We start from the raw sequence: 20,483 nt of genomic DNA, 5'->3' as shown, positions 1-20,483 counted from the left end.
TTATTGAAGAATTAAGTTTCCATGTAACCAAAGAACTAACCGCATAATCTATGGACACTTTTGTATTACAAGTACTTAGGGAAAATGGCCAACGTAAACACAACCCTCTATGAAGCCAGAGCGGTATGGGGAAAGAACACAGGCTTTGCATTCAGAGAGACTGAGTTCAAATTCCAAACTTGACCACTTACTGTCTGACTTTGGGCAAGTTACTCAAATTTTCAAATTTTTACTTTCCTATTGATAAAATAGAGAACACTATCTGGCAGGACTTTTGTGAGACTCACAAAATAGAGACCCAGTTCAGTTCAACAAACACTTACTGAATGCCTACCCTATGCCAGACCATGTTTTTACACCAATGGCATCAAGATAAATAAGACTTCCTTCTAAAGGGTACATTATGGAAAGGGGGAGAGGACTGAGGCAAGGAATAAGTTTATAATGGAAAAACCTAACAAGTGCTACCTCACCAGGTGTGATCAGGCAAACATTGATAGTGATAGATCATGTTCATAGTATAGGCCTTTGATATGATACGATGAAACTAAGCACTTTAACTCTGTGGTGTTACTCTCCCAAAGTTGTTGTAGAACCAAACTAAAATGGAGTCACTTATATCAGGGGCAAAATGGAGATGGTTAATGCGGGCATATAAAGGAAACTTAACCCAATCTTACAGGAATTTCCAGTTCTCCTCAGAAATCAGAAAGCACACCAGCCAATCCCCAAATGCCAAGTTTGTTCATGCCATCTCTGGACTTCCTCATTCCCCTGACTCAGCTACCCTGACCCAAATAAGAAAAGACTGCTAAGAAACCAATCATCTGAAAAAACCAAACAACTTCCACATTTACCCCATGAAAAATCACTTAGACTGTGGCAACTTGAAACTCATTCCTCCAGTTGCCCTGAGTTCCCCAGCTTGTAGGTAGAAAGCCTTGCAATAAACACATCTTTCTGGTTTATTTTCTCAGTGTGCAGAGTTTGAGTTTTGACACTATAAATCCAGTCTCACCATGAGAAAAACATTAGACAAACCCAAATTGAAAGGCCTTCCACAAAATACCTAGTGAATGCTCCTTAAAACTGCTAAGGTTGGGGAGCCTGGGTGGCTCAGTTGGTTGACAGCCAACCTCAGCTCAGGTTATGATCTCACAGTTCGTGAGTTAGAGCCTCACATCGGGCTCTGTGCTGACAGCTCAGGGCCTGAAGCCTGCTTTGGATTCTGTGTCTCCCTCTCTCTCTGCCCCTCCCCCGCTCATGCTCTGTCTCTCTTTCTCTCTCTCTCTCTCTCTCTCTCTCTCTGAAAAATAAACATTAAAAATAAACTGTCAAGGTCATCAAAAATAAGAAAAATAAATTTTAAAAATCTGAGAACTGGGGCACCTGGGTAGCTCAATTGGTTAAACGTCCGACTTCGGCTCAGGTCATGATCTCTCGGTTTGTGGGTTCGAGCCCTGCGTCAGGCTCTGTGCTGACAGCTTGGAGCCTGGAGCCTGTTCCGGATTCTGTCTCCCTTTCTCTCTGTCCTTCCCCTGCTCACACTCTGTATCTGTCTCTCTCAAAAATAAACATTAAAAAAAAAAAAAATCTGAGAAAGTAACAATTAAGAGGGATTTAAGGAGAGGCACCTGGGTGGCTCAGTCAGTTAAGGGTCTGACTTCAGCTCAGGTCATGATCTCAACGATTTGTGAGTTCAAGTCCCCCGTCGGGCTCTGTGCTGACAGCTTGGAGCCTAGAGCCTGCTTTGATTCTCTGTCTCCGTCTCTCTCTGCCGCTACCCTACTTGTGCTCTCTCTCTCTCTCAAAAATAAATACTAAAAAACAAAAACAAAAACAGTGACCTAAGGAGACATGATGACTAAAAGCAATGTGGTATCCTGGATGGGGTCCTGGAACAGGAAAGGGACATTTAGTAAAAACTAAGGAAATTCAAAAAACAAACAAACAAACAAACAATGAGCTTTAGTTACTAATAACGTATCAGTATTGGTTATTAGTTGTGACTACCATTTTAACATGTTGACAATAGGAAAAACTGCATGCCAGGTATAAAGGAATTCTCTGTACTATCCCTGCAACTTTTCTGAAAATCCTCAACTATTCTAAAATAAAAAGTGTATTTAAAAAATAACACATGGGGGTGGGGGGTAGGGAGCGCCTGGGTGGTTCAGTCAGTTCACGCATGGGTTTGAGTCCCACATCAGGCTCTGTGCTGACAGCTCAGAGCCTGGAGCCTGCTTCAGATTCTGTGTCTCCCTCTCTTTCTGCCCCTCCCTGTTCGCACTCATATCTCTCTCTCAAAAATAAATAGACATTAAAAAATTTTTCTTAAATAACACCTGGGGGGGAGTTGAGGGGTTAGAAAGAAGAAGAGTTCATAAAGAAAACTAAAACTAAACCATGTATAGTCACAGAGGTAAGAGGAGAACAAGAACAAATTGGTGATCCTCAAAAAAAAAAAAAAAAGAAAAAAAATGTTTCCAGCCCCACTAGGCCCCACAGTCAATTAAAAACTAAATGTTTCTGGGCACCTGGGTGGCTCGGTTGGTTGAGCGTCCGACTTCGGCTCAGGTCATGATCTGGTGGTTAGTGACTTTCAGCCCTGTATCAGGAGCACTGCTGTCAGCCTGTCAGCACAGAGACTGCTTCAGACCCTCTGTCCCCCTCTCTCTGCCCCTCCCCGCTTGCACTCTCTCCAAAAATAAACAAAAACAAAAACTAAATGTTTCATGAAATTTTTTTTAAAGACAGTTTTTTTAACGTTTATTTTTGAGAGAGAGAGCTTGCACACAAGCACACATGTGTGCAGGGGTGGGGCTGGAAGGAAGAGCAGAGAGACGGAGAGAATCCCAAGCAGGTTCCACACCATCAACTCAATTCAGGGCTTGAACCCATGAACCGAGAGATTCATGACCTGAACAGATATCAAGAGTCAGATGCTTAACTGACAGAGCCACCCAGGGACCCCATCAAGAAATTTAACTCTTGATTTCAGCTCAGGTCATGATCTCACAATTCTCTGTAAGATCTAGCCCTGCGTTGAGCTCCATGCAGATTTGCTCTCTCTCTGTCTCCGTCTTCCCCTCTCCTGCTCACACACACTCTCTCTCCAAAAAAAAAAAAAAAAATTTAATTTATACAAGCATAAGAAACAGCATTTTAGCTGAGATTTACTTTCTATTTTATGTTTTCCAGTAAAAATTTTCTTTTTTTAATCTAAAGAAAAAAGTACAGCAAGGGCACCTGCGTGGCTGAATCATTAAGCATCCAATGCTTGATTCTGGCTCAGGTCATGATCACACAGTGCACTGGCAGCATGGAGCCTGTGTGGGACTCTCTCTCTCTCTCTGCCCCTTCCCCGCTCTTGCTCTCTCCCTCTCTCAAAATAAATAAATAAACATTAAAAAAAAGAGTATAGCAGTAATTCTACACATCCAAAATTGGACTCATCTTCACCCTCCCCAATTCTGACCCACCACAGCCTTCTCCTCCTCCTCTTTCTGGGCTCCCCATCACAGGAAGGGCACCCCCAACCATCCTGTTGCTCAGGCCAGAAAGTTGGAAGTCAGCCATGATTCCTTCTCCCTCATCTCTGCTTCTAGTTACCATGACCTGCAGATTCCACCTCTATGTTTCTGTTTCTAGTTCTCTCTCTCTCTATTTCTATCACTTAGGCCTCAACACTTCTCATCTTCTCTCTCACCATAAAAGTTTTCTAAGAATCCTGCTTTCACATTAGCACCCAAATGATTGTTCTAAAATGTAAATATGATCAAGTCATCTATAAAAATGGGGTTGCTGTAAGGATTAAAATATGACAATATTTGTGGAAAGTTTAGCACAGTGCCTGACAGGCACTCAGAAAGAAAAAAGTCAGATCTTAGAGGTTATATCACCATCCTCCCTAGGATCCTCCAGTATTTTTTCAAGATGAATTTCAAACTACTAGCATAGTGCTCAAGCCCTAATGACTTGGCTTCTGCCATGCCTCTAGCTATCGCCAGCTACCTCCTTGGATACCTGTATCCTGGTCACATGGTTATGGAAAGTTATGAAGCATCCCACTGAAATAAATTATAATGGTAAAACAAGAGACCATTCATGATAACAACAAAAAGACAATGTTTAGTAACAACTTCAAGAAGAAATGATCAAGGGGTGCCTGGGTGGCTCAAGTGGTTAAGTGTCTGACTCTTGATTTTGGCTCAGGTCATGATCTCACGGTTTGTGAGATCAAGCCCCACATCGACCTCTGCACCGAAAGTGCAGAGACTACTTGGGATTGTCTCTGCCCCTCCCCCAACTTGTGCCTGCAAAAATAAACATTAAGAAAATAAAAACAGAAAAACTAGTTCACCATTTGAAGAAAAATAAAATTCAGTTACTTACAAATAAGTAATCCCCGGAGTTTACACCAAAATCAATTCCAGATAGAATGAAGACTTAAATGTAAAAACCGGAACCATGAAAGAACTAGAAGAAAACCTGGGAGAATACATATATAATGTTGGATTGGTGAAAGCTTCCTAAACATAACAAATGAAGGAGTGGGGAGAGGGAGGGAGAAAGAAAAGAAAAGAAAGGCAAAAACCAAAAGAGGAAAAGCGTACTTACTTATTACAATTTTAAACCTGCATTTACGTTGACCCACCAATTTCCATTCTAGATGTCCATCTCACAGCAATACTGGCATAAGTGTCCAAAGCTATATTTGAGAATTTCTCAGCAGCACTGTTTATAAAACACTGGAAATTGCCAAAATGTTAATCAGTAGGGGAATAGTTAAATTATAGTGCCTGCATACTACATACTAAGAAGTCATGGAAAATAACAAGGGGCGCCTGGATGGCTCAGTCAGTTTAAGCGTCCAACTTCGGCCCAGGTCACGATCTCATGATTCGTGAGTTCGAGCCCCGCATCGGGCTCTGTGCTGATAGCTCGGAGCCTGAAGCCTGCTTCGGATTCTGTGTCTCCCTCTCTCGCTGCCCCTCCCCTATTCATGCTTGCACTCTGTCTCTGTCAAAAATAAATAAACTTTTAAAAAATTAATTAATTAATTAAATAAAATAAAAATAACAAGGTAAGGAACTCCTGGGTGGCTCAGTCAGTTAAGCGTCTGACTCCATTACTGCTCAGGTCATGGTCTGATGGTTGTGAGATGAAGCCCTGCATTGGGCTCCTCACTCAGCATGGAGCCTGCTTAAGACTGTCTCCCTCCTTCTCCTTCTGTCCCTCCCCCCGATTGCATGCGAATGTGTGCACACATGTTCTCTCAAAAAACAAATACATTTTTAAAAATTATTTATTCTGACACGATGACAATAAATTAAGTGAAAAGTACAAGTTGCAAATAGCATGTATGATATACCATGTCTTTACCAAAAAAACTCACATACTAACTTACTGCTAATCTTTTCATATTATTTTATGTAAATAAGAATGCTTAAAAGTGCTGAGTTCTTTTACTGAAAAGCTAGATTTTTCATGAAGACATTTTTATTTTTTCATTAATTTTTTAAAGTTTATTTATTTTGAGAGAGAGAGAGAAACAGAGCACATGAGCAGGGGAGGAGCAGAGAGAGGAGACAGAGAGAACCACAAGCGGACTCTGCACTGTCAGCTCAGAACCCAATGAGGGGCTCAAACTCACAAACCTCAAGATCATGATCTGAACTGAAACCAAGAGTCAAACACTTAACCGAATGAGACACCAGATGCCGCAGGACATATTTTTAGCATCATTAAGTTTCTATGAAGGAAAAATATTAGAATATATGTGATGACAGTTTTAAGGCCGCCAAGAATTACCCAACTTTGCTACTGGGGTGACAAATTACTAGTTCAAAGCTTCAGTTGACAGGAGAGAATTTTACACTTTTTAAATTGTTTTAAGTTTATTTATTTATTTTGAGAGACAAAACTCAAGCAGTGGAGGGGCAGAGAGAGAAAAAAAAAAAAAATAGAAAATCCCAAGCAGGCTCTGCATGGACATGGGGCTCAAACTCACAAAACTATGAGATCATGGCCTGAGCCAAAATCAAGAGTTGGAGACTTAACCGACTAAGCCACCCAGGCACCCCTTAAGTTTAATTTTTTAAAGAAATACTACAAATAAACATTCCAAAGTTACAAAATGGTAGATTGTGAAATATCTCCCTCCCATTCTCCTCTCCCCAAAGGCAACCATATTACAAGTTTTGGGATATCCTTGCGAAATATTCTATACACATACAAGCAAACAAGCACATAGTTTTCCTTTTCTTAAAACCAACTTTTATACCCCCCCCTTTTTTTTTTAATTTTTTAAATGTTTTTATTTATTTTTGAAGGAAAGAGAGACAGAGCATGGGGGGGGGGGGGAGAGCAGGACAGGGGCAGAGAGAGAGGGAGACACAGAATCCGAAGCAGGCTCCAGGCTCTGAGCTGTCAGCACAGAGCCTGATGCGGGGCTCAAACTCATGAACTGTGAGATCATGACCTGAGCCGAAGTCAGACGCTCAACCGACTGAGCCACCCAGGGGCCCCTATTTTATTCTTAATAAAGAATTTAGCTCACTTCGCTTGCAGGTTTTAGAAGAATTTTCAATATCACATTTTATAGCCTTACGTTGACTTCCATCTTTCTCAAAGTTGTGGGAATTTCAACTGAATTCCTGAGGCTACAGGAAACACTAAATACAGTAATATTTAAGAAACACTAGACTTAGTACTATTTATTGGGGAAACTCAAAGTGATTTAATATATATACTCTACTTATATGCTTAACCAATGTTAGATTGACAAACGCATAGTTTATGCCATGGTAGAGTCGGAATTTTAGAACGAAAACACCTCAAAACATATGAACAAAATTTATTGTTACTGTTCCCTATTAATTGTTCATATTTTTACACTTGCTGGTCTCTTGATCTGGGATACCCATCTGCATGGTGCAAAGTTCAGCACCTCAATACTCCTTTACTGGCATTTATAACACAATTCGTCCTTTTATGTGTGATGAGATTCTTGAAGGCAGGGAACATAATTTAAATGATCTTTATATTACCAAACCCTAGTACTCTGCCTGGCAGTATTAGACTTTTAACAAGTGGTGGTTAAAATAAAAAAGTTTATACCAGAGCTGATAAATCGAGAAGGTAATGACAAGACCTAAAGATTAGGTGTTGTCAGGAACACCTGGGTGGCTCAGTCGGTTAAGCATCTGGTATGGGCTCAGCTCATGATCTCATGGTTAGTGGGTTTGTGCCCTGCGTGGGGCTCTGTGCTGACAGCTCAGAGCCTAAAGCCTGCTTCAGATTCGGTGTCTCCCCCCCGCCCCTCCGCCCCTCCGCCCCTCCCCCACTCCCCCACTCATGCTCTGGGTCTCTCTCTCAAAGAGAAACATTAAAAAAAAAAAAAAAAAAAGATTAGGTCTTGTCAGCCAGAGCAAAAGCACAGAGAAGTAAAGCGTTTTTGGAAAACAGCAGATAGTTTGGTGTGACTGGGTGCCCACTTTAAACAAAAGAGTTATTAAGTCTGAAAAGGTACGTATCAGGAGGCCTCCAGAGTAAAGTTCAAAATCCTCAGCTTAGCAAGATACATCAAAAGGGTGTTCCCCCAAATAGCTCTGAAGACTAGCCTCCGGCCACCAGCAACCTTAGCTCTGGCAGTATCCAATTACTTGCAATTTCCAAGAAGCATCACATTCTTTCACCCCTTAGCCTTCCCTTGTGCTTTGTCCTTTGCTGGGAAAGCTCTTCTCCCTCCTTTAAAACTCAGCTCAACTGCTACTTTCCCATGGACGCTTTCCCTGTTCCATCAGATTTGATATAGGAGTCTCTCCCCTGCTGACCTCTATTTTGTGGTTCCCTTAAGTCCATTGACATGTCCAGTTCCCCACTAAAGTCTACGCAACATGAACCAGGTTTCATCTTTGCATCTCCATCTTTGGTTGTAGATACTCCGATGTTTGGGATTACTGAATATAACAGACTCCGTTTTCCATTATGCCCCCTGGACTCATTTGAAAGCGCATATACTCACTCTACAGACTGTAAACCCAAGTTTACAGACTGGTAGGGCTTAAATTTTAGGTCAATTAAAACGACTTGTTAGCCACGCTTGCTGCCCCTCGCTAGCCAACAGGGTGAATGCCAGGCCAGGAGTCCAAGGCCCTAAGCTTGCACCAAGGCATTTCAAACATTTCCCTGTGTCCAACGTGTAGGACACAGCCAGGGCCAAGGCAAATAACATGTGTACAGGGGCCAGGACTTTCACAAAGAACTCCTCCCACTTGCAACTTGACGGATTACAAGGCCACGGACTACGCGCAAAAAGGAGCAAGATCCAAGGCCTGTGAGGTTGCCCAGAACAAGCCCAAACCCCTTTGCTCGGCATTTCTTCCCCAGCGGGCTTTCAGAATCTCAAGGCTGAGGAACAAAGCCAGTTAGAGACGCCCAAAGAGGCAAAAGAGGGGCCGGCGGGGAGGAGGAAGGGAGGGCTTTGTTCTGAGAGGTTCTCGTTCCGAACTCAGCTCCCTCACGGGGCTCTGTTCCCAAGCCCTCCACGCCATCACAGGCCGCAGCGACGGCCCCGCGCATTTGCGATTCCGGAATTGGCCGGGTACTGCACCGCTCCTGAGCAATCCCCGCTCCCGCCCAAGACTTCCGCGCTCCCGGCCCACTGGGTGGAGGAAGGAACTCCAGAAAGTTCCACGAGCGCCAGGAACCAAGGCTTGCGCCCACCCCCACAAGGCCCTTCGGCACAGCTCCTCCCAGTCCGAGCGCCCCCGCGCCGTTGCCTAGGTAACCGCGGGGCGGTGGCAGCGGCGAAAGGGGCGGGACTTCCGTCGAGTGACGCGCCAGGACTCGGCTACAAAAGACGACGGCTGCGGCGCTCCGGGCGGAACTTTCCAGAACGCTCGCTGAAAAGCGGAGGAGCGGCGGCTGCCCGAGCTGCGCCCAGCAACGCGCTCCTTCCCGCTCCCCAACACCGGCCTCGGCCCCCTCACCGGTGAGTTTCAGCTCTCGCGCTTCCTCTCGTCCCAAGGCCGGCGCCATTGTCGGCACGGGGAAGCCGGATGGAGCCGCGGTCGGAGGCGGTTGACTCCGCGTGGGCGGGAGGGTTGTCGGTTCCTGTATTCACGATTTTCTTTTTGGGAGGGCTGGTGTGTTGCCGCAGCAGTCTTCCGCACGCGGTGAGTGGGCTCGAGATGTTTCCTGAAGCATTTTCCACTCTATTTAGCCCGAGGTCCCCAAGGACTTGGAGCCCTCAGCTTTCCAATCGACCCCCCTTCCGTGCGCGCCCCCGCGTCCCCTCTGCTCCGGCTTGCTGGGGGTGGGCGACCATTGGCGCACGCGCGGAAGGAGCCAGGGGGCGAGGGGCTGCGGAGGGAGCGGGGCGGAGGCTGCGGTCGCTTCTCCGAGCTCCTCTTTGTTGAGGGCTGGCTGGGGTTCTCCCACCCCTTCGGTCCCAGGTGGGAGGAAGAAAACCGTAACGGTCTGTACCTAACGTAGGGGGCAACCTAACACCATGGAAACTACGCTGACTCGTGGGGGCGAGAGGTGTTCGGTAGTGAAAGTAGAGATGCTATAAGTTCTTTGATTAAGAAACACCCTTAAGATTGCCGGGGGGAGAGCTCGCTTTGTGGTGGCTTAAAATCAGTTTCATAAACCACTCCTTTCCCTCCTCCCCCGTGTCCAAATGTTTTTTTATCTAGGGAGTGTAGGGCTTATCCGATTTACCGGAAGATAAGGATAACGTAAGAACTGAGCCTATTGGTGCTCTTTTTGATTACTGCTGTCATACTGGGAAAGAGAAACAGGAAGAATCCGGTAATAGTGGCGTTAAGTATGGAGCTTTCCTGTGGGAGAGTGGGGACCAGCTGCTACAGAGAAAGGCCTGTGAATTATTCCCTGATAATTACTAGCTGATATTTAGTAAGAATTTATCGCTGAATTACCAAATGATTTGTTACCTTCTCTGAAGGTTAGGGAAGGTAGTGTTCTATCAGATTTGGGAAAGAGAAGATTTCTCTGCCTTAATTCTGACTTTTCCTAATTAATAGTTGAAAGTTAAAATTGCATTTTATTTCAGGCTGTAGAAAATGGTGAAAGAAACTACTTACTATGATGTTTTGGGGGTCAAACCCAATGCCACCCAGGAAGAATTGAAAAAGGCTTACAGGAAATTGGCTTTGAAGTACCACCCTGACAAGAATCCAAATGAAGGAGAGAAGGTAAAGTGATGTACTCCTACTTTTTTTTTTTTTTTTATGTGTTCAGTCTTCAATGTAGCTGTGTAATTCTTTGCCAGGTATATACTATTTCCATTGCAGTCTGACAATGAGTATGTGTAATACAGTGATTGTTTTTGCAGCACTTTTTTTCTGAAGGGAAATTTTCTTTCTCTCAAACAGTTTAAACAGATTTCTCAAGCTTATGAAGTGCTCTCTGATGCGAAGAAAAGGGAATTATATGACAAAGGAGGAGAACAGGCAATTAAAGAAGGTGGAGCAGGTGGTGGTTTTGGCTCCCCCATGGACATCTTTGATATGTTTTTTGGAGGAGGAGGAAGGATGCAGAGAGAGAGGAGAGGTAAGAATAACCTAGTCCACATGCAGCAAATTAAAGTAGCCCTTTGTGAAAGTAAATTCTTGAGAAATCACCTATTTGAAATGCTTGTTTACATGTTGGTATAAAGTTGCAAACTGACAAACTGCCACTTTGATGTAATTTTTTAAAGTGAGAGGTAACCAAAAACAGCTAAGTCAATCAAGTTCTAACAAGTGCTTGTAAAGTTCTCCAATATGTATGACATTTGGAAGGTTAGCAACCCTTAGGTAAAGGAATAGAGTATAGGAACATAGTATTCAAAACCCTTTTTAGAGATATTTGACCCCTCCCCCACCCTCCAGCCCAGTTGGAGGTGGTGGCCTTGTTCAAAGTGAGTTAAAGTGCAGAAATTTAAAATTTCCTCAGGGTCATATGTAGCAAGGCATCAGAGTCAGGATTAGCTTTTATTATGTCCCAATAGCTTACAGTCTGTTTAATCTCACTTCAATTTAAAATATTTTAAAATATGTACCCCTAACATTTAACAAAAATGTAGTTAACGAACTTAAAACAATTTGTAATCAAAGTTAATTACTTAGGATGATTTGTCCCACAGAAAAACAGCTGGGTTTTTTTTGTTTTGTTTTTTTTTAATTTTTTTAAGGAATGGACTAGCAAAGTCTGACTCCCATTAAAAGGTTTTTTGGTCATGAAACTGGAGGATAAGTCACACTTCAGGAATTGTTTGCTCTCCCTTCTCTGTAGTCTCAAATCTATAAAGGTAAAGAAGGGCAGTTCTTAGCATGCCAGAATCAACTACATGGACCTGTATTTGGTACAGAACCAAAGGTGGAGCTAGGAGGAAAAGGATACAGTTAATGGTGCTTCATTGGAAACTAAAAATACTCCTTAGGCATGCTCTGCAGATAAGAGTGAGGGAAGTTTTTCACTGAGGCTTAAGGCAGTACTCATTCCTGGTGGATAAAAGTCATTGTGGAAGAATCATTAGCTAGGAACTTATTAATTAACTATTGGCAAGTGACTTCTTTGTAGCCTTTGTATCCTTATGCAATCTCTATTTTCCATTTCACATTTTAAGGTGAGATATGGCACTGCTTTATAGGCACTGGCCACATCTAAATAAATTTCTTTATAGTAGCCATTCTTAGGTGCTAAATAGCTACATGTGATTAGTGGCTACTGTATTAGATATCATGGATATAAAACGTTTCTATTGTTGTAGGTGTATTGAATAGGACTGTATGAGAAATACAGTCTTTAACTACTGTTGCCCCAAAAGTAAATATGCCACGCTTCAGAAAGAAGTGGAAATTAATAGCCTTCTGTAGAGACTGAATAAATATGTCTGCTTTCCTGGCGAATTTTGCTTAGTTGGAACTCAGTGTGCTGAAGGATTTTTGGATGAAGAAATGGTTGGCCATGTTCAATACCATACTAAGTGAAAGGTTTAGAGTATATTAGGACAGAAATGCAGTTTGGATTAATTTATTGTGAAACCTATTTAAATAACATCGATTTCCCAAGTGATTTTGCAGTTGAGGTTTTTGATTAGCATGGTTTATAAGATGGCCACAAATATGTCCTCGGGCAGATTATTCAATGTCACCCAGTTTTCCTCAACTGAAATCACATCATAGTTCGTGGATCATGTGTGATAATGTGGCCACCTTCTATGTATGTGATAGGTGCTCAACAGATGTGTCTGTGAGACTAGTCTTTCATTATTCTTTACTATTTTTAAAGTGCAATGAACACAAACATAAATTTCTTAGATTTTTAACGAGCTGTCATTTATTCTAGGTAAAAATGTTGTGCATCAGCTCTCTGTAACCTTAGAAGATTTATATAATGGTGCAACAAGAAAACTAGCTCTGCAAAAGAATGTGATTTGCGACAAATGTGAAGGTATGTATGGTCTTTTCACACCTTTACTATAAGTGAAAATGAGACCAAAGCTCTTCTAGATAAATAAAACTGACAGTACTCTACCTAAATCTTGGAGAGTACGAGTATGAAGAAAACCTCCTGAATCCACCACCTTTTTCCACGTGTGTTTTATTCCTTTTTTTTTTTTTTTTTAACGTTTATTATGGATGGGAGGGGTGCAAGGAGAAAGGGAGACAGGATCCGAAGCAGGCTCTGCTGTGACAGCACAGAGCCTGATGTGGGGCTTGAACTCATGAAACATGAGATCATGACCTGAGCTGAAGTTGGACCTTAACCAACTAAGCCACTCAGGGGCCCCTTGTATGTTTTAAGTACAGTTGGGATCAGTCTAATTTGTGGTGTCTTTTTTTTCCTCAACATTATTCAGAGTTGAACACTTCTGTTCTCTTTAAAACTCTTATGTCATTCTAATGGCTTCCCTGATTTGTAATAATGGTTTAAACAGTGTCTTCTTTTTTGGACACTTAACTGTTTAGACCAGTTTCTGGGTGAGAACGTGTAATCTTAAGTTATTTGTTTGAAATAAAGGTATTTTCTAAAAAGAATACATGCTTTAAAATGTTCTCATCTCACAGATAAAGTATTCCTAAAAATTGTGCTTTGGGAGCACATGTTTAAAACAAAAATCTGGGGGCGCCTGGGTGGCTCAGTCGGTTAAGCGTCCGACTTCGGCTCAGGTCATAATCTCACGGTCCGTGAGTTCGAGCCCTGCATCGGACTCTGGGCTGACAGCTCAGAGCCTGGAGCCTGCTTCAGATTCTGTGTCTCCCTCTCTTTCTGACCCTCCCCCATTCATGTTCGGTCTCTATCTCAAACATAAATAAACATTAACAAAAAAATTTTTTAAAAAAATCTGAAATGGTTCTTTGGAAAGACAGTAAAAATGTTATCTATTAACTGAAGCTGGTGGTGGCTATATTTTGTGAAATATAAAAAGGCTGAATTGTAGATTTTTAGGACAGCATTCTATCAAACCTTGGAAACTGAATGTAGTGTTTAAGAACTTTGATTAATATTAAAACATTCATCATATCCAATACTAAATTCCAACATTTCTTTTTAAACTGTTTAGGCCGAGGTGGTAAGAAAGGAGCGGTAGAATGTTGTCCCAATTGCCGAGGTACTGGAATGCAAATAAGAATTCATCAGATAGGACCTGGAATGGTTCAGCAAATTCAATCTGTGTGCATGGAGTGCCAGGGCCATGGGGAACGAATCAGTCCTAAAGATAGATGTAAAAGCTGCAACGGAAGGAAGATAGTTCGAGAAAAGAAGATTCTAGAAGTTCATATTGACAAAGGTGAGTTCTGAGTCACTTTCTTATTTTGATAGAACACTGATATCAGCAAATGATTGAATAGTGTTCTAAATTTTCTTCTATTAAATCATTAGATCTTCCACTTATAACTGAAATAACGATTTCCTTGGGAACTGCTAGATTAAATGATATGCCTTTTTTTTTTTTGGTAAAGATTTTAAGTATTCTCTACACTTACCAGTGGGGCTCAAACTTGACAACCCTAAGATTGAGTCATGGGTTCCACTGACTGAACCAGCCTTTTTTTTTTTTTGGTAAAGATTTTAAGTATTCTCTACACTTACCAGTGGGGCTCAAACTTGACAACCCTAAGATTGAGTCATGGGTTCCACTGACTGAACCAGCCAGGCACTCCAGGATGTGCCTTCTTTTAAGGATAGGGGGGTTTAGGTAAAGAATTCAGGGGGTCTCCTATTTTCTTGAAATTGTTCTAAACTAATGAACATGTTTTAACTGGTAAACAAGAACTTATGAACATGTAGCAATGTCTTTCAGACATGAGTAATTTAAAATGAAACTATTACATAATGTGCATACTAATACGGAATTGTCGATCATATGAACCTCATTCCATATTACTACGTAAATCTGCATTAACTTAAGCCTCTGTAATGTTTTGTGTGATTTATGGTACTGCCCTCCTTTCACTTTTCCTCTCTCAGTTGGTCCATGTGTAGTCAGGTTTGGATTTTTTTGCTTTGATAGAACCTCCCTTTTGCTACCAACAGTGTTTTTAGGAGAGCATTAGTTGTAAGTGAAGCCATATTTGCTGCTTTTATCCATGCTTTTTACAGTAGTGGAACATCGAGCAAAACCAAGTACAGTTGAATTGCTTCACTGCTGTAACAAGACAGCAACTTGGCCTCAAGAATAAAGACAAACTGTTCGTTTTCTCCTATGTAATAGTGGTATTGTGGTTTAAGTTCTTAGTTTTTTAGAGATACATCCTCACATATTTAGATTTTGCTTCAAAAAGGGATTGGGGGAAGGGTGTCTGAGTGGCTCAGTCATTTAAGCATCTGTTTTCCTTCAGGTCATGATCTCTTACAGTTCGAATCGTGAGTTCGAGCCCCATGTCCCTGCATCTGGCTCTGCTGACAGCTCAGAGCCAGGAGCCTGCTTCAGATTCTGTGTCTCCCTCTCTCTGCCCCCTCCCCTGCTCATGTTCTGTCTCAAAAATAAGCACTGAAAAGAATTTTTTTTAAATGGAGGGGGGAACATGGGTGAAGGTACTATAATACATGAAGGATTAGTCATGAAATGATCTGCTGGATCTAGTTTGATGGATAGTCATTACAGTTTTGGCTACATAATAGGGGTTTCATATCTTTCATAATATGTAAAACAGTGGCTCTTGTTTGGGTCCCCTCAGTGATTGGTTCAGGAGACAAGCTGGATATAAGTAATGTTTATTGTTAATTATTATGGTTATGTTTGCCAGTTAACTGATTTGGTGGCAGCATGGGCCTTTTTATTTAATCCTCGAAACAGTCCTGATGAGGTAGGTGTCTGGGAAAGTTGGTATTTATTTTGGAATGTTATGCAACTTGCTTCCCCAGGGTAATCCAGCTAGCAGTAAATAGCAGCTCTGAGATTTGGAGCCTCACGTGGGTTTGCGTCTATGGTTTGTGTTCTCCCCTATGATCACTTTCTTCAGTAAGAAATTGATTGAATCATGTAGGCATTCTTAGTCATTTCCGTAAATTTAGCATCCACAAAGACTTGAGCATTTTTTTCAGGCATACACAAACATGCACCAATTTCTTAATAAAGATTCTGACATTAGTTGGATGTTAAATAAGAATGTAAAACTAATCTTTTGTTTTTAGGCATGAAAGATGGCCAGAAGATAACATTCCATGGTGAAGGAGACCAAGAACCTGGACTGGAACCAGGAGATATTATCATTGTTTTAGATCAGAAGGACCATGCTGTTTTTACTAGGTAAAAACTTACCAATTACTCAAACTGACAAATTGCATTTTTTTTAAATGTGCTTTTCATTACTCTAAAAACTTACTGGAAATACTGTAGAAAAGTGTAGTAGAGTTAGGTTATATGTGGTATCTTTTCTAAAAGGCTGTTAGCCATTGTTTCAGTAGGCTACAAACAAAGATCAGATTTTGGTTTTTGGGTAAATTTAGGTAAATCGTTACCTAAAGGATATGCTTTTTTTAAAGAAGTGTTTTGTATGAATATAAATAGTCTTTGTGTAAGCAGGTAATTTGAAATGACCTAAACCTTTTGCCCCTTTTAGTCCAGAGTTTGTGGTAAGTTGAGTTGCTTTTAATTGTAAATAAATGTATAGAAACTTCTCTGTAGAAAACTAAATTAGTATATAAATTGAGGTCTGTTGCTGTGAAATGATACTGTTTATGCTCTTACAGTTAAGAATAAGGATTTGTTAACCCATGTGTTAAATATATAGCCATTGCTAATTTAAAGCTTTGGACGAGAGTAGGGATCCTATAAATCTGTTGGGAATGACATCTGAAGGAACTGGTTTTGAGTTAGTGAAAAAGAACATTCCTATAAGTGTCTTAAATAATGGGAAATGCTATCAAAGTCAGGATTTTGATGGGGTCATTTGAGGTGAATCTACTAGTTTTGTTTTTGTTTGTTTAATGCTTGCTTTTGAGAGGGGGAAACAATCCTAAGCAGGGTCTGTGCTGTCACCACAGAGCCCGATGTGGGGCTCGAACTCAGGAACTGTTGACCTGAGCTGAAATCAAGAGTCAGATGCTTAACCAACGGAGCCACCCAGGCACCCCTGAATCTACAAGTTTTATTTGGAGAGTACTCTGTGGATAAGTTGTTTTACTAATATGAACTGGAAAAGAAAGTCTAAGCACAAGGAGGAAGTGGGCTATACAAAATACAAAAAGCATTTCATAATATGCAAAGCACTATATTAGTAATTCATGTAGGTCAGTAAAAAATTCTTTTATCATTTGGAATTGGTCATCCCCATTTAATTTCACAGAACCTAAATCCAGGACCCAGTTGGGAGTCTGTTCTGCCCCACACTATGTCCTTTCCTTCTTAATATCAGCACTTTTTTTTTTTTAAGCTGCACTGTTGTGGGAAAATTTTTTTCCCCTTAAGAAACCAGATTTAAAATTAGGTAATGGGGATGGTAAGTAGTAGAGGCTACCTAGAATGCGTGGAAAGATTCTAAATTCTTACCTAGGAAATGGTTGGCAGGGTTGCTGTTTCTAGATCACAGCTGTTTTGAGAATTGGGAGAGAAAGGACTTTTTTGTGAAAGATACCCTTGCTTGCTGTTAAGAAAACAGATTTGCCTGTTGTGGTACTTCTAATCACTGGTGATTTGAGAGAATTGAGTGTATGTCATATTTATGTTGATAACAGGCGAGGAGAGGATCTTTTCATGTGTATGGACATACAGCTGGTTGAAGCACTGTGCGGCTTTCAAAAGCCAATATCTACTCTAGACAACAGAACCATTGTCATTACTTCTCATCCAGGTATGATAACTTAGATGAGCTTGTCTGTTACAGTATTTTGGCGGTCTGCTGCTAGCTAGTATATAGGCACTGAGAAAACTAGTATAATTACTTGTTCAATTAAGTCTCTCCCTGAGCTGAGCTGAAATTGTATGGTAATTGGGTTTCTTAAGGAAGCCCCTAAAAACTGAAAGGTAATTGGATTGCTTCACATATATTTATTCCTGTCAGTGAGCTAGGACATTCCTCTTTATTTTCCCCGCCTCATAAAAATGTGACTGTATTTAATAAAACTTGGCTTCTATGTTTTTAGGTCAGATTGTCAAGCATGGAGATATCAAGTGTGTGCTGAATGAAGGCATGCCAATTTATCGTAGACCATATGAAAAGGGTCGCCTAATCATCGAATTTAAGGTAAGCTATAAAGTAGCCTGGGAATACTTGACAATGATTAGCTTATTAAAATATAACAGAATTACATTTCTGGATGGTAAAGCACATTATAGTCTCTTGTTCAGGAAGAAATGAGCTAATACAAGGCTATAATTAGGATCTTATATTTAGTTCAGCAGAAGTACTTAGCCATTGTGAGTTTTTGGCAAAATACTATAGTGCTTGGTTAATAGGATGGTTCATAAAGCAACCCCCAACCATTTTTTTTCAATCTTAAATTGGCCCTTGACCAACAAATACAGCTTTTATTAAAAACATTTTTGGGGTTGCCTGGGTGGCTTGGTCAGTTAAGTGTCCGACTTCAGCTCAGATCATGATGTCGCGGTTCATTGGTCAAGCCCCATATTGGGCTCTGCTGACAGCTCAGCCTGAAGCCTGCTTCGGATTTTGTCTCCCTGTCTCTCTGCCCCTCCCCTACTCATGCTCTGTCTCAAAAGTATACTTTTTAAGAAATTTAAAAAACATTTTTGGGAAAAGAAGGACTGCTTTTGTGAGGATGAATAGCTTTGTTTAAATTCTGTTACAAGGAATTAGTATGTTTTAGTGTGGGTTCTTACATTGGCTGAATAGAACCATAATCATCACAGTGCAGTTTTACTCCGATGAGGGTTTTTTTTTTTTTTTTAATGCCTTAAATTCTAGTTAAGGCTATACTAGCTAGATGTTTTTGTGCCTTTTAGAACATGTGTTCTAACTTGGGATTGGCAGATTCACCAAAAGCTAATGTTCTCAAGTGTTTTTCTGGGGAAAATGGGTCAATGGTAGTATGTCTAAGGAGCTACTTGGTTAAGTAAATCAAATGGAACTTACAGTGGAGATTTCTTTTTATAGGTAAACTTCCCTGAGAATGGCTTTCTCTCTCCTGATAAACTGTCTTTGCTGGAAAAGCTTCTACCTGAGAGGAAGGAAGTAGAAGAGACTGATGAAATGGACCAGGTAGAACTGGTGGACTTTGATCCAAATCAGGAAAGAAGGCGCCATTACAATGGAGAAGCGTATGAGGATGATGAACATCACCCTAGGGGAGGTGTTCAGTGTCAGACCTCTTAATGGGGCCAGTGAAGAACACTGCTGGCATTTTATATGCAGTAGTGAACGAATGAAGGACTATAATCATAGCTCACTACTTGCTATTATTGTTTTTGTTTTAATATTCAACTATAGTAGTGTTTTAAAAGTTAAATGAAGAATAAAAAATATAAAAGCTCTGACTTTGCCCTGTATGTATGATGAATTCAGTGTGCAAGATAAGTTTAATACTTGTAAAAACTACTTTTAAAAAATCTCCCCTAGCATTTGTTAGAGGCCCGACCTTGTAATTGATTTCAGCTCTATGTACATGAACTAGTTTAGACTGAAAATGCTAGGTAAATGTATTGACTTCAGTGTATGACCCTTAATTGTTAAGCTATGAAGTTAAAACTTGTGTTTAATTGGCAATCTGAAAAAGAATTTGTAGAGAAGTGTTGGTCTGTAGTTCTAAGTGGGATTCATTGTGATGCTTCTGCATTTATTGTTGCCTCAACTGTTACTTAAAGATGGCATGCTGTGTAATTTGGCCTGTGGTATCAGTGGTGGAAAGGATACCTTTCTAAAGAAGGGGTTTATCATAATCTGCTGTTTGAGGGCTTGCACTTGTAGAACTGCATTCCCTTCTGTGCCATCTTTTTTTTTAATATATATATATTTTATATATATATATATACACACACACCAGTCCTGGTTACACTTTTTTTTCCTTCTCTTTGGACCATGATAAGCTTCAGAGTAGTGACTTTGGGAGCAGGGTAACTTAGAGTGAAGAGATATTTACACAGAAAAGTAAATTTGCATGTATGAGCTAGGAAGGTGTTTTTTAGGTATGTTACAGGCTTACTTTAAACAATTTAACTTACGCTCCGAAGTAACTGTAATTTAATGTTGGTAGTATAGCAAATTATGATGAATAGCTTTAATTGTATGTTTAAAAGTCATGTTCACAAGCTTAAATCTGGATATCAGAATTAAGCAATTCTTGAAATGTATGACTGTCTCCTTAATATACTGATTACAAAGCATTTCCAGTGTGTCACTACAGGCTTTTTTTTCCCCTAGATTAAAAGCATTGGCTTTTCATTAATTAAGATAGGTAATTTGTCATTTAACTAGTTAAATGGATAATTGAAAATGGTACTTAACTATAGTTGAATGTTAAACAAGGGTGGGGAGTGAAAGTGGGTGAGGGGTAAGTAATGAGCCAAAAGGGTTTTTAAAAACTTTGCAAACACTGGTGTGAAAATGTGAAAGTTTTTACCCATTTATCCCGATTCTGTGGCATCTCCTGTAATCAGTAAGGTTAAACATTTCTCCAGAAGTGGCCCACATCTAAGTTCCCCTCATAGAGCACATTTGAGTTAAAAAGGAGAAACTAAAAAAGTTTTCACACTTCCAGTGTTTGTCATAGTGAAATAATTAATAACCTGTTATTTTTAGATTGTCATTTTTAGTCCGTACCATACAGCTACCCTTGTGTTTGGGTATGATGCCAGGTACTCAGGAAAGCACAACAAAGTATGACCAGAAATCTTAAATTTCTCCAAAGAACCCTGAGTTGTAATACATATAACATCTTAAAAAATTGAAATCCTTGTGTTTAACATCAGTCATTGAGGGCAACTATAAATTACAACCACAGTGAAATACTACTTCGCACCTACTAATCCAAAATGAAAATAGGTGAAAATATGGAGAAATTGGAAC

The 20,483-nt window shown here is 40.6% G+C and overlaps 1 protein-coding gene across 1 annotated transcript; it reads left to right on the top strand.

The window, feature by feature from the left end:
• Positions 1-10,081: 10,081 nt before the first annotated feature.
• On the top strand, positions 10,082-18,955 carry DNAJA1 (DnaJ heat shock protein family (Hsp40) member A1). The gene is made up of 8 exons (XM_027039282.2): positions 10,082-10,223; positions 10,404-10,581; positions 12,361-12,465; positions 13,580-13,807; positions 15,655-15,769; positions 17,197-17,312; positions 17,605-17,705; positions 18,576-18,955. The coding sequence occupies exons 1-8, from the start codon at positions 10,092-10,094 to the stop codon at positions 18,792-18,794; spliced, it is 1,194 nt and encodes a 397-aa protein (XP_026895083.1). The 5' UTR covers positions 10,082-10,091; the 3' UTR covers positions 18,795-18,955.
• Positions 18,956-20,483: the final 1,528 nt, after the last annotated feature.

Source organism: Acinonyx jubatus, chromosome D4 (genome assembly GCF_027475565.1).
Source record: "Acinonyx jubatus isolate Ajub_Pintada_27869175 chromosome D4, VMU_Ajub_asm_v1.0, whole genome shotgun sequence".
NCBI lineage: Eukaryota > Metazoa > Chordata > Mammalia > Carnivora > Felidae > Acinonyx > Acinonyx jubatus.
The sequence above is the reverse complement of the archived record's forward strand: the minus strand, read 5'-3'. Positions and strand labels throughout refer to the sequence as shown.